General features: G+C 27.1%; 1 protein-coding gene and 2 long non-coding RNA genes across 8 annotated transcripts; 1 reads left to right on the top strand and 2 right to left on the bottom strand.

The window, feature by feature from the left end:
• Nucleotides 1-3,330: 3,330 nt before the first annotated feature.
• Nucleotides 3,331-9,661, top strand: LOC124421943 (short-chain dehydrogenase/reductase family 16C member 6-like). Of its 5 annotated transcripts, XR_006941763.1 has the most exons (9): nucleotides 3,332-3,564; nucleotides 5,574-5,719; nucleotides 5,792-5,946; nucleotides 6,056-6,233; nucleotides 6,304-6,433; nucleotides 6,518-6,641; nucleotides 6,755-6,777; nucleotides 9,003-9,128; nucleotides 9,205-9,661. XR_006941763.1 is itself a non-coding variant. In XM_046957684.1 (8 exons), the coding sequence occupies exons 2-8, from the start codon at nucleotides 5,579-5,581 to the stop codon at nucleotides 9,272-9,274; spliced, it is 924 nt and encodes a 307-aa protein (XP_046813640.1). In that variant the 5' UTR covers nucleotides 3,331-3,564; nucleotides 5,577-5,578; the 3' UTR covers nucleotides 9,275-9,661. The 5 variants fall into 5 exon arrangements, 4 of the variants coding, with proteins under 4 accessions (XP_046813640.1, XP_046813639.1, XP_046813641.1 ...); XM_046957684.1 differs by lacking the exon at nucleotides 6,755-6,777 and having other exon boundaries at nucleotides 3,331-3,564; nucleotides 5,577-5,719; XM_046957683.1 differs by lacking the exon at nucleotides 6,755-6,777.
• On the bottom strand, nucleotides 6,500-13,891 carry LOC124421951. 2 transcript variants are annotated; one of them, XR_006941769.1, is made up of 3 exons: nucleotides 13,741-13,891; nucleotides 7,245-7,440; nucleotides 6,500-6,631 (listed from the first exon to the last, which is right to left on the bottom strand). It is a non-coding gene; the product is annotated as an uncharacterized LOC124421951 (long non-coding RNA). The 2 variants fall into 2 exon arrangements; XR_006941770.1 differs by lacking the exon at nucleotides 13,741-13,891 and adding an exon at nucleotides 8,769-8,869.
• Nucleotides 9,535-12,665, bottom strand: LOC124421948. Its single transcript, XR_006941764.1, has 3 exons — nucleotides 12,031-12,665; nucleotides 11,660-11,943; nucleotides 9,535-11,560 (listed from the first exon to the last, which is right to left on the bottom strand). It is a non-coding gene; the product is annotated as an uncharacterized LOC124421948 (long non-coding RNA).
• Nucleotides 13,892-14,963: the final 1,072 nt, after the last annotated feature.

Consider the following 14,963-nt stretch of genomic DNA (forward strand, 5'->3'; position numbering starts at 1 on the left):
ATATTTTCGACATTAAAGCAATTAGCTTATTGGTCGGTACGAAATGATTTTATTTGAAGTTTATCAAGTTTGAGAATTATAATTATTTGAGCTAATTTCCATTGTATAGAATAGCAGCGTATAGAATAGTCGCGTCATGCTATTGTAGATAGTTGTTAATAATATTAAGGCTTTTTGGGAAGATGGTTCAAAATTTTTCCTGCTATTGGGTTGACAATTAAGTGATTGCGAATTTTGTCAATAGATAGTCTTAGCACATTCTTTAGTTTTGTCAATGTGTTTAAAGCACCTAATCTATATTGTTTTCTTGTTGTTTGGATTTACGCTTTTAATTTAGCAAAAAAATTGTATCGATTAGTTATTTAGTTCCGTTTTTGTCCCAATTTAAAAATGGAAAAACAAGACGCGCATTTCAGACATATTTTATTGTATTATTTTCGAAAAGGCAAGAATGCATCGCAAGTACACAAGAAGTTATGTACCGTAAATGGGAATGAAGCCTTAAAAGAAAGGCAGTGTCAAAATTGATTTGCCAAATTTCGTTTTGGTAATTTTTCACTGAAAAATGCGCAATGATCTGGCGTCCAGTTGAAGTTGATGAGACCGATATCAAGGCCATTATCGATTCAAATCGTCATAGCAGAACACGTGAGATTGCAGAGAAGCTCAATGTATCACATACATGCATTCAAAAAAAATTAAAACAACTTGGCTATGTCAAAAAACTCAATTTATGGATCCCTCATTAGCTTAAGGAAATTCATTTGATGCAACGCATTAGCATTTACTTCTGAAACGCAATGAAATTAATTCATTTCTGAAACGACTGATAACAGGCGACGAAAAGTAGATAGTTTATAACAACGTTAATCAGAAAAGGTCGTGGGTGATGTAAGATGAACCAGCATAGACGACACTAAAAGCTAAAATTCATCAAAAAAAGATTATGCCGTCAGTTTTGTGGGATTATAAAGGAATTCTGCACTTTGAACTTTTACCAAAAAATCAAACGATTAATTCAAACGTGTACGTTCAACAAATCGCCAAACTGAGCGATGCAGTTCAAGAAAAACGGCTAGAATTGGCAAATCGTAAGTGTTGTTTTCTGGCATCATTATGCAAAGGCCCACATATCTTTAGTCATTCGTCAAAAATTTTTGGAACTAGATTGGAATGTGTTGTCACATCCATCATATAGCCCTGACCTTGCGCCTTCAGATTATCATTTATTTCGTTCCATGCAGAACTCCTTAAATGATAAAATTTTTATTGACGCTGGTAATGTAAAATCACATTTAATTCAGTTTTTTGCTGGGAAAAATCAGAAGTTTCATGAACATGGAATTATGACACTGCCTAAAAGATGGCAGAAGATCATTAGCAAAAATGGATAATACCTAATTGAATAAAGATATATTTTTAAGCAAAAATGTTGAATTTTCTTTCTTATTTAAAATCCGCAATCACTTAGTTACCAACCCAATATTATATTGTAACCAGGTGGTTTATGTAGCTTGATGTTAAAGATTTCTTTTCTTACTTTAGCTGATGAGAAGACCTTCAGTGACAATGTCATTTGACACAAACTACTAGGAAAAGGCCTTCCTACAATTTCGTTAGTTGTGTTAGCTGTGTGTTGGAAGTGAAATAAATACTTTTACAAAATATTCTGCAAAAACATTGGCTTTTTCTTGATGAATCCTTGCTCAATCGCCATCATTTTTTCTTATTGAGAAAACTACTACTGTTGATCTTTTGAACTCTTTTCTTCGTGGCCTTCCAAATTGTGTGATCATCAGTTTAGTTGTAGACCAATAGACTAGTGATATAATGCCTAAAGGATTCATTTTGCGATCTTTATATAGCTTTATGAAGTTTATGGGTTAATTTATTATTTTTGTTTCGGCTTAGATATAACTTTATTAACATAATACCGATAACAAAATAATAATGATTTTAAATCTTTTCTTACAAATATCTTGAAAATTGTAATAAAATAAAAATGATAAAAAAATTAATGGTAAATATAGATAAAAACACCGTTATTTTAGTATATTTTTTTACCTTTATCAGTATTTTATATTTTGGTACAAGTCTCTGTTTGATCTCTTGAATGGTTTAAAATATCATATTTGGGCGCCATTATATATTTTGTCTAATCCAAAGCCGTTTATTTTCAATTATGACGAATGCATTATTACGTTATACATACGGAAATCCAGTAACATAATATACGATGCATTTCTTTTTAATAATAATTCAATTAATTTCAAAAAACATAATTCACCATTGTTTTGGAAACAATGTTACTCAATTTTAAATTATCAGTTACAATATTACGATCAACGCGTTATTTATTTTTATAATAATGAAATTAAGTTTGAAATATGATTCAGAAGTTCTTCATATCGATATCGAAACGAATGAAATATCATCTCAACTGAAGTATCATCTTAACTATAAATCTCGCTACTAATTTAGGATTGAAATTATCAAGATTCAAATTTGGTCATTATTAAATTTCAAAACCAAAAGAAGAAATTTTTTTTTTCTATTGATTTACACAAGCAAAACATTGCTTTCGAGATATAAGTTGATTTGATCATACACGTATCGTATATATATACTATATGGTGTATAGCACATGGTAGAAAGGATTATAGCTCAACATCTATAGTAGACGTACCAAAAGTATGTACATCTACGACTATTAATTTATTTGTTAAAAAATAAATGCTTTTCAATATAAAAATTTCCAAATTGAATGAAAAAAATTTAATTAAAATAAGAAGATATAAATAAATATTAAATATCCATTATGTGAAATTATTATAAAGTAATAAGCAATTTAATTTTGAGGGTACTATTTAACTCTCTTTCTCTTTCATATACACACACCAAGTATCTTCATTAATTGCAAATAACCGTAACAAAAAAAAAACGATTTGTTAGTTTTTATTAGATAGACGTCATTAGTTAATTGTATTTTCACTACATACAAATATTAATGACACATTTTTATTTTGTACAGTGGAATAAGATGGAAGAAATAAGATACAGAAAGGGAAATTCAATCATATGAAGAAAGAACCCCTCATCATGATAAATTAATGTTCGCAAGTATACATACTGTTCGTATATCTATTCACTATATCGTACGACTGCTATATTTCCATAGTACAGAAAAGAGGAAGAGAGAGAGAAAGAGAGAGAGAGAGAGAGAGAGAGAGAGAAGGAGAGAGAGAGGGAGAGAGAGGGAGAAAGAGAGAGAGAGAGAGAGAGAAAGAGAGAGAGAAGAATTCTCAGCAAGAGCCTTAAAATACGAGATCGTCGTTTTTGTAGTGATCGAAGAAGCATTATAGCCAGACAGTCAGTCAGTCTGCAATCGCTATCTGAACGCGAATGGTATCAGTTAACAATTCTTCACGACTTCCTATATTGTTTTCTAATTCCTATATTGTTTCCTATATTGTTTCTCTTTTCGCGGCGATTACTGATTGACTGCTTTCAAAGATTCGAAACAGGAAGGCGAGTTTAAAATAGGACTTGTTCGTTTGCAGCCGAGTAAGTTTTCAATTTCAAATTTCATTTTTTGTTTATTTTTCTTTTTTTACATAATGATCTCGTACGACTAGTAAAATTCATTTAAATAAAAAACCAATACACAGGATTGATTGATGAAGTTCCATGGTACTCACTTACACATAAAATGCTTATATAAAAATTATATTATCGTTTTTTCATTTTTTCTCCTTATACTTTTTTTTCCTAAAGATTAAATTGTGTTATCATTTTTTACCAATTCGGGTTATTTTGATTATTTTTTTACTTATGTAATGTCCTCGCACTATCATATATCTATAACGATCTAAATTTAGTATGCACGCGTTATAATCTCATTTTTTTTAATTTTTTTATTTCTGAATTTAAGCGATCCATGATATTGTTTGTGCTATTAATAAGATGTAAGATAATAGATTATTTACTGTCTTAATGTATGGTATCATATTTGCTATTTTATGTCATATACACGTAATGATTCAATCATTTTTGTCGTTATTGATCCAATAATGCTGTTAGAGTATGCAATTAGAGTATTTAATTTTACTTATTTTCCTCTCTTCTTCGTTAACTTATGATCTTTTACCCATATTATTATTATCATTGCTATCAGTTATATAAAAGAAACAAATAAATGTAAATAAGTATATCATGCCATATGCTATTAATCATGAAGATAAAAATTGTCTCTAATATGTATTTTATTTATTCTGATATATATTTATATCAGAAGGACTGATAAATCTATATAATTATACAAATAAACTAGAACTTATTTATTGCTAACTAAAAATTTGAATAATCAAAAACAAATCAAAACTTTCTATTGTTGATAATAAAAAACGAAAAGTTTATGTACTCACGAATTCTCGTTCGTTCTCGTATATGTATGTACATACGAAATAAGTGAGTTAACGAAGTATACGTACTTCGATAATACTGACAATATTTCACAGTGAAATTGAAAGCGAACTTTTGTGTTCCATAATTCCACGTTTCATGTTCTTAAGTAAATATACCGTATAGACATAATTAAAATCGGAGTAGAATGGGATTGAAAAACGTTCATCTAACTATTTAATTTAGTCGTAAATCAGAGGAATCGTTTAAACATACTCGAAACGAACATAACTTCGATCGATTGAAGATCACTCCTTTCCTTTCTTTCTACTTTTAACGTAAACTCTTCTTACACATTCTTATAGCTTTCATTCTTCAGCTTTCTCTTTTCCTTTTTTTGAAAATAATTTCCTTGACTGAATAGTTTCTCTAATCTTGCAAATTAATAATTTTATTATAAATAAAATAATAATTTAAAAAATATTTAATTACAAATTGCAGTTAGTTTAGATTATTTATTAGTTTCATTAATAATAAATTTTTGAATTAATTAGAACATTAGAATAGTAGATAGTATTATTTATTAATTTCATTAATTGTATTCTTCTCTTTTATTTCATTTATTGGATTGTGAATCAAGAAAAATTCTAACACAAGCTACGAACTAAGTAGCATTTAAAATTCACCAGAATCAATCGCCGGAAACTAGGATCCACCAAGAATCGCGACAACTAAATTCACCACAATTTAAAAATCTAAATAGTTTAAGACGAAAATGTGGTGCAAGTTATGAAGAAAGTAGCATCTAAGATTCACTCAGGATCAATTATATAAGCATCAATCAAGGATTGCAAAAATAGATTTGCAAAAACCTAAGATTTACCAAAAATTTAAATAATTAATTGTGTAACATCGATTGTAATTATTCTTGTCGCCAATAGAGAATTGTAATATTTAGTACAATAAACTCCAAGTTTAGCGCCTCAGCATTAAAATTTATCGAAGGGCAAAGCGTTACTACTAGTGCACATATTACAAAGAAAACAATATGCACAAACGCCAGTCGAAGTATATTCTTGGCGTACGCACTACATAACAACACAAACAATGTTTTTTACATTATCAAACTCGTATTTCTTGAATAATTATTTTTTTTAAATTGTTATTACAAGGAGATATGGCTCAAGTGTATACAGGTGCATTAGTCGTGGTGGATGTGCTCCTGACGCTCTTGAAAATTCTTTATTGTATTGGTGAAGCTATATATAAATTGTTCGTACCTACGAAAGAGAAAGACGTCACAGGTGAAATTGTTTTGGTAAGTATCAAAAATTCATCTATCGATTTATATCGAAAAGATATTTATATAAAAAATATATTTTTATAACAGATAACTGGAACTGGTCATGGAATTGGAAAGGAACTTGCTCTCAAATATGCCTCTTTGGGAGCTACAGTGGTGTGTTGGGACCTGAATCAAGAAATGAATCAAGAAACAGTAGCAGAAATTAAAAAAATGGGTGGAACATCTGCTTACGCTTACAAGTACGCAGATCGCTTTAAATTAAATAAAATTATTTGAAAAATAATCTTTGTGCATTCTTATCAATATTACGATTACAAATAATTAAGATCGATTTTCTTTTTTTTGCAGATGCGACGTCACGGATAGAGAAGAAGTATTAAGAGTTGCCGAAAGGGTTAAAGAAGAAGTAGGAAACGTTACAATACTAATTAACAATGCCGGTATAATGCCTTGCCACTCATTTTTGGATTACACACCAGAAGAAATTAGAAAAATATTTGACGTCAATGTCTTGGCTCACTTTTGGGTAAATTCTAAATATTTCGATCGATCTAAAATATCAGTTAAGATTGTACATACATTCAAACGTTTTGCAGGTATTGCAGGCCTTCTTACCAAACATGATCACAAAAAATCATGGTCACATAGTGGCACTTTCCTCAATGGCTGGAATAGTTGGACTGACTAACTTGGTACCGTATTGTGCATCGAAATTTGCAGTTCGAGGTAACGATGAGAGAATCAGATATCCGCAAAAATGATGAATTATTGTAATAATAATTACATTACATTTTATTTAATATCGTACAGGTTTCATGGAAGCCCTCAGCGAAGAACTTCGAGAATACTCTAAGGGAAAGAACTTGAACATAAACTTTACGACTATTTATCCGTACATGGTGGATACTGGTCTCTGTAAAAAGCCTAAAATAAAGTAAGAAATTTTAATAAATAATAATTAAAAAAAGATTGGTATATAAAAAATATCACATAATATTATAATAATATTATATTATAAAATTTACATTTTATTATATTCACATGCAGATTGGATTGTTGGACTCAAGGTGGTAGGTTATATTAATTTATACGACAGATTTTATTATTTAAAGTAGTCGTTAAGGCTATTCATTACCCTAGGTTTTTTAATGGTTTACGCCATCAACGAGAACAAGCGTAATTCTTGATCAATTTTGATGAACAAGGTTTCATTTTAAAAACGAAGATTTAATCTACCGCATATTGGTTTCGAATTTTTAAAAAAGCTTCATTTTTTTGAAAATAAATCTTATTAAAAAATGTTATTATTTGGGAATAGTTTATGCACAAATAAAAACCTTTTTCAAAAATTCTAAACCAATTCGCTACAGATTAAATCTTCATCTTTAAAGTGAGATCTTGTTCATAAAAATTAATAAAGAATTACTTTTGTTCTTTTTGATTGATGGCGTAAATGGTTTCCGACATTTTTTGCAAAGAAAAAATTTAGTACCATGGCGCTGCTCAAAATCTGTGGCAAAAAAAATAAAGCTCGTACCTCATTTTCACAGCACACTTGAATGATGTATGTTTATGTCCGTGAAGTAGCGATTATTTGCTTGGTTGTTACGTAAATAGCTGATGCTCAAATTTTTTGAACATTTCCAAACCCGAAGTGATAAGTTTCATGATACTCGCAAGGAGAAGCTACGTTAACTCACTCGATCATTTTAATAACCTTTGGCCAGATGATTCTATGGTAAGAATAAGAAAATACATATTCAATTGTTTATATTAAAGGATCTGAGTTTCCGAAATATTATTAAATTTTGGAAAAATTTATAATTTCTTTTACATTTTATACACTAAAAAGATAGAGATTTTATAAGCAACGTGAGCACACACATTGACAATCATTTAGATTCGTAATTTAGAAAATCTTAGGTTCGAGGCTAAATGATTCCGGTGGTTTTTTCTATTGTATCGATGTAAACGAAAATAATGAATTAATTTACTTTTTTTTCCTTATTTGATAATTTAGTAAGGTGTTAGTTACTACTATCCAATCTTTTATATTTATTTCTTTCACTGATAACTGACGTGAATTTCGCGGTAATCCATGCTATTGTAGATAGAACACAGCAGCAGTATTATATAAAGTATATACATTTATCGATTATTTTTCAAAATTAATAATTAGTGAACATATATATTATACATAATTTTTAATAAAGATTATAACACGAGTTCGTTTCCACATTATCTACGAGAATTTTCTCAGCGCTATTTTATTATGGTTTGCTCTGTAAAAGTTCACTTCATATTATTACTATTACTACTATTATTACTATAATAATAATATGTAGTGTAATAATATAGTAATAAAAGGAATAATCAGAAGAAGAAATAGAAGAATATTTATAGAAATAGAAGAAATAGAAGAATATTTATATTGTATACATCGTGACATATATGATGACGGTAATTTATGATAACAAAAGAAGGAAAAATGTATCATTTTACGTAGCGTTTGACGCACGACACTTTCAATCATATCCTTGAAAATTTCGACATATGATCGCCCATCAATAGATACGTCTAATACAAACGACATATGAAAAAAGTACGAAACGTTTCTTTTGTTTTCGTCCATTTCTCCTTGTTTTTTACTACCTTATGATTGTTATATATTTGTTTCTACACTGTTTCTTATTCACGATCAGTCGAAGCTAATTGTCTTTATTATTATAATATAAAATGTATTAAATAATAACTAGATGTATATAAATAATATTTAAGTACATTTTCATTATTATTATTATTATTATTATTATTATCAATAGTAGTAATAATAGTAATAGTAGTAGAGTGAACTAGTCCTACATATTTTTTATCGCAGATTTATATACTAATTCTTATGTGTCATTTATATTTATTACTTTCTATGCATTTATTGTTAAACAAAAGCGTACCGACGTCATATGGATCACTGCGAAATACACGCTACCATCGAAGAAAGATGTTCATATGAAAGAATGAAAAGTATGAGTTTATAGTCTTCTAAACTACTTATTTTACTTACACGAAACCAATTATTATATATGCGTGAGAAGGAATACCACAAGCTTATACAACGATACGATAGACACATGGTGGGAACAGTATTCCCCGCTTGTATCCGTATTTCATATTTTGTCTATATTTGTCGCTGAACAAAACACATGTTTTGAACAAAAGGTAGTGAACAGCCTTAGCGAATATAATTGTTTTCAAGGTAGTTAAGATTTCTTGTTTTGGCAATTATTCGATTTTGCAGGTTCACGAACATCTTGGCGATGCTTTCACCGAAAAAGACTGTTGATCTAATAGTAAGAGCACAAAGAAAGAACTATTCAAATATATCCATCCCTAGAGCCTTGCTCCCATTAAACACAATGTTTAGGTAAAAAATATCGTATATATCATGTAAAATTGTAAATTCGAACGATTATTTAAATTATATTTATTTTTTATTACAGAAATTTGCCTGAAAAATCATTAAATCATATAACAGATTTCATTGACAGTGGCATAGAAGTATCGAATTAATGGAATGTTGATAATTATAATGAATTTTTCCTACGATAAAATTATTCATTATGTTAGTAAATTATATATATTATTGTATATCATACATGTTTGTATCAATCGAATAATTTTTAATGTTGTAATCGACATTATGTGAAAAAATTTATGTATTATTAATTGTTAATCTAAAAATTTGACAAATGCGAGAGATTCATTATTATCATGTAAGTTAGAAATAAGTATATAAATTTATGATGTGTTAGGATAAAATAATTTTTACGTTATAATTATATTAATACGTGTATTTTCGTGTATATGCACAGTTTGTCATTGAATAGGAAAATACGCTGTGCTCTATTCTATTTGCTATAACTAATTATTATAAAACTAACAATCATGAAATGTATATTTTGTGTTGAAGTGTTTGTTAATTACAAATAAGTTTACAATCTATTCGTGAATATGTTTTACATATATAATGATAGAGATACTTAAAATAAATTAATTATTCTCTATATTTTATATAAAAATGGAAATATCTATTGAACACTACATTTGAGAGACACAACTTTCAAACTTTATCGATAATTGTAGTTACAAATGCCATCTGAGGTAAAAAAAATTTTTTTTTTTTGATTCTATAATAAGTACTTGCATAAAAAAGATTATTATATCAAATATATACATTGAAGGTCGAGAAGAACCTGTGGGCAGAACATTATTATTATATATCATATATACTCATATATGAGACATATACTGCTATTTGTGGTCAAAAAATACCGGAAATATATTATTTGTTGGTTATACGCATATGTAACAATTTTTTCAATAAAAGAAAATAAGCTAACTTTTGTCCTAAAACTGGCTAAAACATTGATTAAAGTAATAAGAAACTTATTAATTTAATATATTCTTAAAAATTTTTAATAATTTTTGTATTATATTATTAAAATATATTACAGATTTTTTGTATGAAAATGCCTAAATTATGCATGATTGAAAAATATAAAAAATAGAAATTATTTCATTCTACAGATAGGTGTATAAGAAATATTTATATTATTTAATAAATTTCTTCTAATAAATAATAGCAATATATAATCAATTTCAGTTTTCTAAAGGATTTAACTATACGTCAAAAGTGGTTCTATATTTGCAGATTAAGCTTAAATGATAATGTATCAAGTATTTGATAATTATTAATTATTGTAGACTATTAATAATTATTAATGACTATTGTTATAAAATTTATTGTCCTTTTTGTATCCATTTCATGCGTTTTAATTTGGTGCCAAATGAGAATACAGACTATTTGATTTGGTAAGATTAAGAAGACCAACAATACTAACACTAGCAATAAGAAAACCAATTGGATCCTCCACAAAAGCTTAATTGGAACATGTTACAACATTTGTACAATATCTCTATACAATATTTCATTCACAAATTACTACACTGGGAAATGCAATAAGAGACAAGATCACTCACAACATAGAGCAAAACAGTAAAATACGTGACAATATAAGGAACAATTTGTTTCAAAAATCAAAACAAACAAAATTTCAGATTTGACCTAATCAATGGAAAATAAAGAATGTATTATTGATATAGAAATAACGAATGCTATATGAATGCAATGCACTACTCAGTTTTTAATAAGAAATTGTTTGAATTATACCATACTGTTTTAGTGCTAGAGACAAATCATTTGTCAAATATCAACATATGCTAGCAATAGTTAAATGCAGTACCATAAATTTGGAAATCGCATGTTCCATTCAGGCCCAGTTTTTATTGTTTCATTCAATATTATTATTATTATTATTATTATTATTATTATTATTATTATTATTATTATTATTATTATTATTATTATTATTATTATTATATAATCAAAACTTTCTTTTTTCTAGTTTTATCTTATTTATACCATTATCATTGCTTATTGCTGGATTGTCTGATTAATCATCCATTAAAATTAAAAATTAATATATTGTACATACTTTTAGAAATAGATTTATTTTTATTTATTCCTTTTTGGGTAGATAAAACAATAAGCTTACCAGTTTCTTTAAAAAGATTAAAAGTTTGTCAATATGCGATCATTTATAGCATGTTCCATTATTCTTCACATTTTTCTCTATTTGTGATATTATTTTCTATTTAAGTGCTTACTTTTTTTATAAATAGTTACTAAAGATAATTATAGATGAGCTTCAAGAGAAACAATTCTCACCTTCCGTATTCCAAAGAAATATGCTCATAGAATGGAGACTCATAATCTTCATTTTCTTTAATTTTTATCTACAAATTTAAATGAAATTGCATGACAAAATTACGAAAAATGAGCTCATTTCGTAAAAAATTTATTTTATCCTCAGCAACAGAAAAACTATAACATACTTTTACGTAAATTCCTTTCGAATTATTTTCATTGAACAATACCAAATCATTTTTTATAATAATTTCTCTCATAATGTTGATAATCTTTACAGATTACTTATTCCATAGCAATGGAATTTATTTCGTTAGAAGATATTTTTGTTAAAACAACCTTCTGTTTGCGATAAATTGTTACAATATTTGAGGGCATTGTTAATTTGTTTTCATTTTGCGAACATTCATGCCCGTCATTTACTTCTAATTGTTCTTCATGTTCTGTAGAAAGACTCGAAAGAAACCCCATCCTAAAAACCGTTATACAGATCTTTCATTTAAGTAACAACAAAGTTAGTTTACATTTATATCACTTGCGTTGCAAACATAGTCTATACCTTATGATACGTTGTAGCGTCTCTAACTTAACCTTTAGGATTTTCACATACACTTTCTGACAATACAGTAACTGTTAGGCCTTTCCATTGATGTAAGATATAAGAAAATCCATTAATTGTAGCCAATTATTCGTCCCTATATTTTCTAATGTTAAATGTAAGATGAACGATGAAAAAATTCATAAGGATAAAATTCTTACTGTTTACGTCTTACTTCCTTATGTCCGTATTTAAAGCCGATCCTTGAAATTTTATAAATGCGACTCAAGAGCATTGTGTTTTAGGTTTTAATAAATGAGTGTTTATGTAAACATAAAAGTTGATCATAAATGCTAAGCAATACAGCATCACATATAGAAATTATAAATGACATTCATTCCTTTGATGATTTTGTAATAAAAATATATAAATATACACGACTAGTTTACATTGTAAATTTGGAAATATTAAAACATATGATATTGTAAATATATTATCAATGTATACTTATACTAAAACAAATTAACACAAAAATAAAGATGCAGTAAACAGCACTCAATACATAAGAATTATATTTTCGCGTAATTTCTTCGATGATGATTGTGATTGGTCGAATTATGGCTTGTGGTAGGCGTATGCGATGCCGCTTATATACTACGACTTATAACTTTACGTACTTTTATTTATACATTTTACGTCAATGTATATATGAAAGGTTTAACTTGCTAAGCTCTTAAAGCTAAGAATTAGGTCGTAAACTTAAAATGTAAAATGTATAGTTCATGACAGACAATTGATCTAAAATGTAAAATTCAACGAATAACAAAAGCGGGAAAATATTCTTTTTAATTTATAAAGGTTTAATCTAAAAATATTAATGTAATTTGCTATTTCACCAAACAATAAATAAGCTTCTCTTTTATAATTTACTAACAATTTTGTATTGAATTGTCGATTTTGCATAGATATAACATCTATTTAGATATACGAATATTAGGATTATTAATATTTAACAAAAGAAAATAATCTCATATTGAAAGTATCTAAATCGTTAAATAAACGTTTAATTAGATATTATATTTATATTTCTCTTCTTACTTAAGCTTCATTTTTAAAATTATTAAACATATAATATTGATTATGATCATTCATTCTATAAAACATTATACATTAAGTACATAATTTCATTAATTTATCATTAAAGCGTATACTCTGTGATAACTTTTGATTGTTTATCCAGAAGATGTATGCCATAAAAATTTCGTCCTTACGGAATTTGTTGACATTATGTTTCAAGTTTTATGGACAAAAGTAAAAGGATTACTCTATTACAATTGGTCGATTTCCTACATTTATGTCTTACATCTTTATGGAATTTTGTATATATGATCTTAAGCGAACCTGATATTTGGTGAATTAAAATCAATGACTTAAGTCTTTTTGTTCATAGTAGACTCGAAACTAATATGGAAAAATAAAGAAAATAAATAAATATATATATATATATCGTACTATAATAAATAAATATATATAAATATATATATATATATATATATATATATATATATATATTATTTTCTTTCTTTTATAAATATATATATTTTTATCTTTTATATATGTAGAACAAGTTAGAATCAAAAAAAGAAATATACATTGATTAACTAGTCGAAGATCGAAATTAAACATAGAAAACAAACCACTATAGTCATAATTAAACTTATTTGGACTTACGGCATTTAATTATAGAGTATGGCAGTAAAAAGTCATTATTTTTAACAATAACTTATGTACCGTAGTAGAAGAAATGAAGAGGTGTGCAAAGATTTACATGTTTCTCACTACAAATGGGGAAATAACAATATATATAATATTCCACACATGCTCATGCGTATCGTACATATGTGATTTTATGAAAGATATAAATATATATAATATTATAATATATAAATTTCTTATTAAGATAGAAATCTTCATAAGAATATCAAGCCATCCAAATTCACAGACAAATAGTTTATTCATTAAAAGTATTGTTAAAAGATTAAAAAGAAAGCATCTGCAATACAATTAGAAATATAAACATATTCTACAGAGCATCTCCTTTGAAGTAGCTATTCCAATGGGAATAGGAACCACATGCTATCCTACATCAAAACAGAACAATTTATTGATTATCTCATCCGGACAAATTACAAGGAATATATGAGATTATAAAAGAAACAAAATAGACGACATTTATTTGTCGCAACGTGTTGCTTATTTCAAGTAATTTTTAATATTCGTATAAGAGAATAAACAAAAATTGATCAATAAACGTTAATTATATATAAAAAATTTAATTGATATTGAGTATTTTCATTGCTGGAAATGATTGCGAACAATCGGTCATGTTTAACATATTCTGAAGATTAAAGAAAATGATTGGATGGGATTGGATATTTTATGTAGCTTGTTTCTTTTATTGCAACATTTGTAGGAAAGAAGGTATTTTACGAAATTTTTGTTTTAAGGTGGTAACACTTATAGCTGATAAATCTTGATTATTTTATTCTATGGTTTTCCGTCAATTCTGCAGCACGGAATCTTTTTTTTTGAAGGTGCGTTTTCCGGTTTTTTCTATCACGCTACGAACTATTCAATATTAAAGTTACAATGTGATACTTAATAATATCAAAGATGGCTTTATGAGCATATTTTACCTGGTTATAATAAATTATGCTACATTTAATGAAAATTAATTTCTTCTGAGAAATGTAAGTTAATCGTTCTTTTAGACATTCAAATTTATATTTCTTTCAGTTCAGTAGTTCAACAAATCTTCTCTCTTTAATTATAAACTATTTTTTTAAGATTTTAGTTTTTTAGAAACTTTTTTAAGATTTTAGATTCTTAGAAACATATTTGTATAACAACATATATGTAAGAATAATCATAATTTTTAATATTTCTTATAAATA

The sequence above is a fragment of the Vespa crabro genome, chromosome 2 (assembly GCF_910589235.1).
Source record: "Vespa crabro chromosome 2, iyVesCrab1.2, whole genome shotgun sequence".
In the NCBI taxonomy this organism is placed as follows: Eukaryota; Metazoa; Arthropoda; class Insecta; order Hymenoptera; family Vespidae; genus Vespa; species Vespa crabro.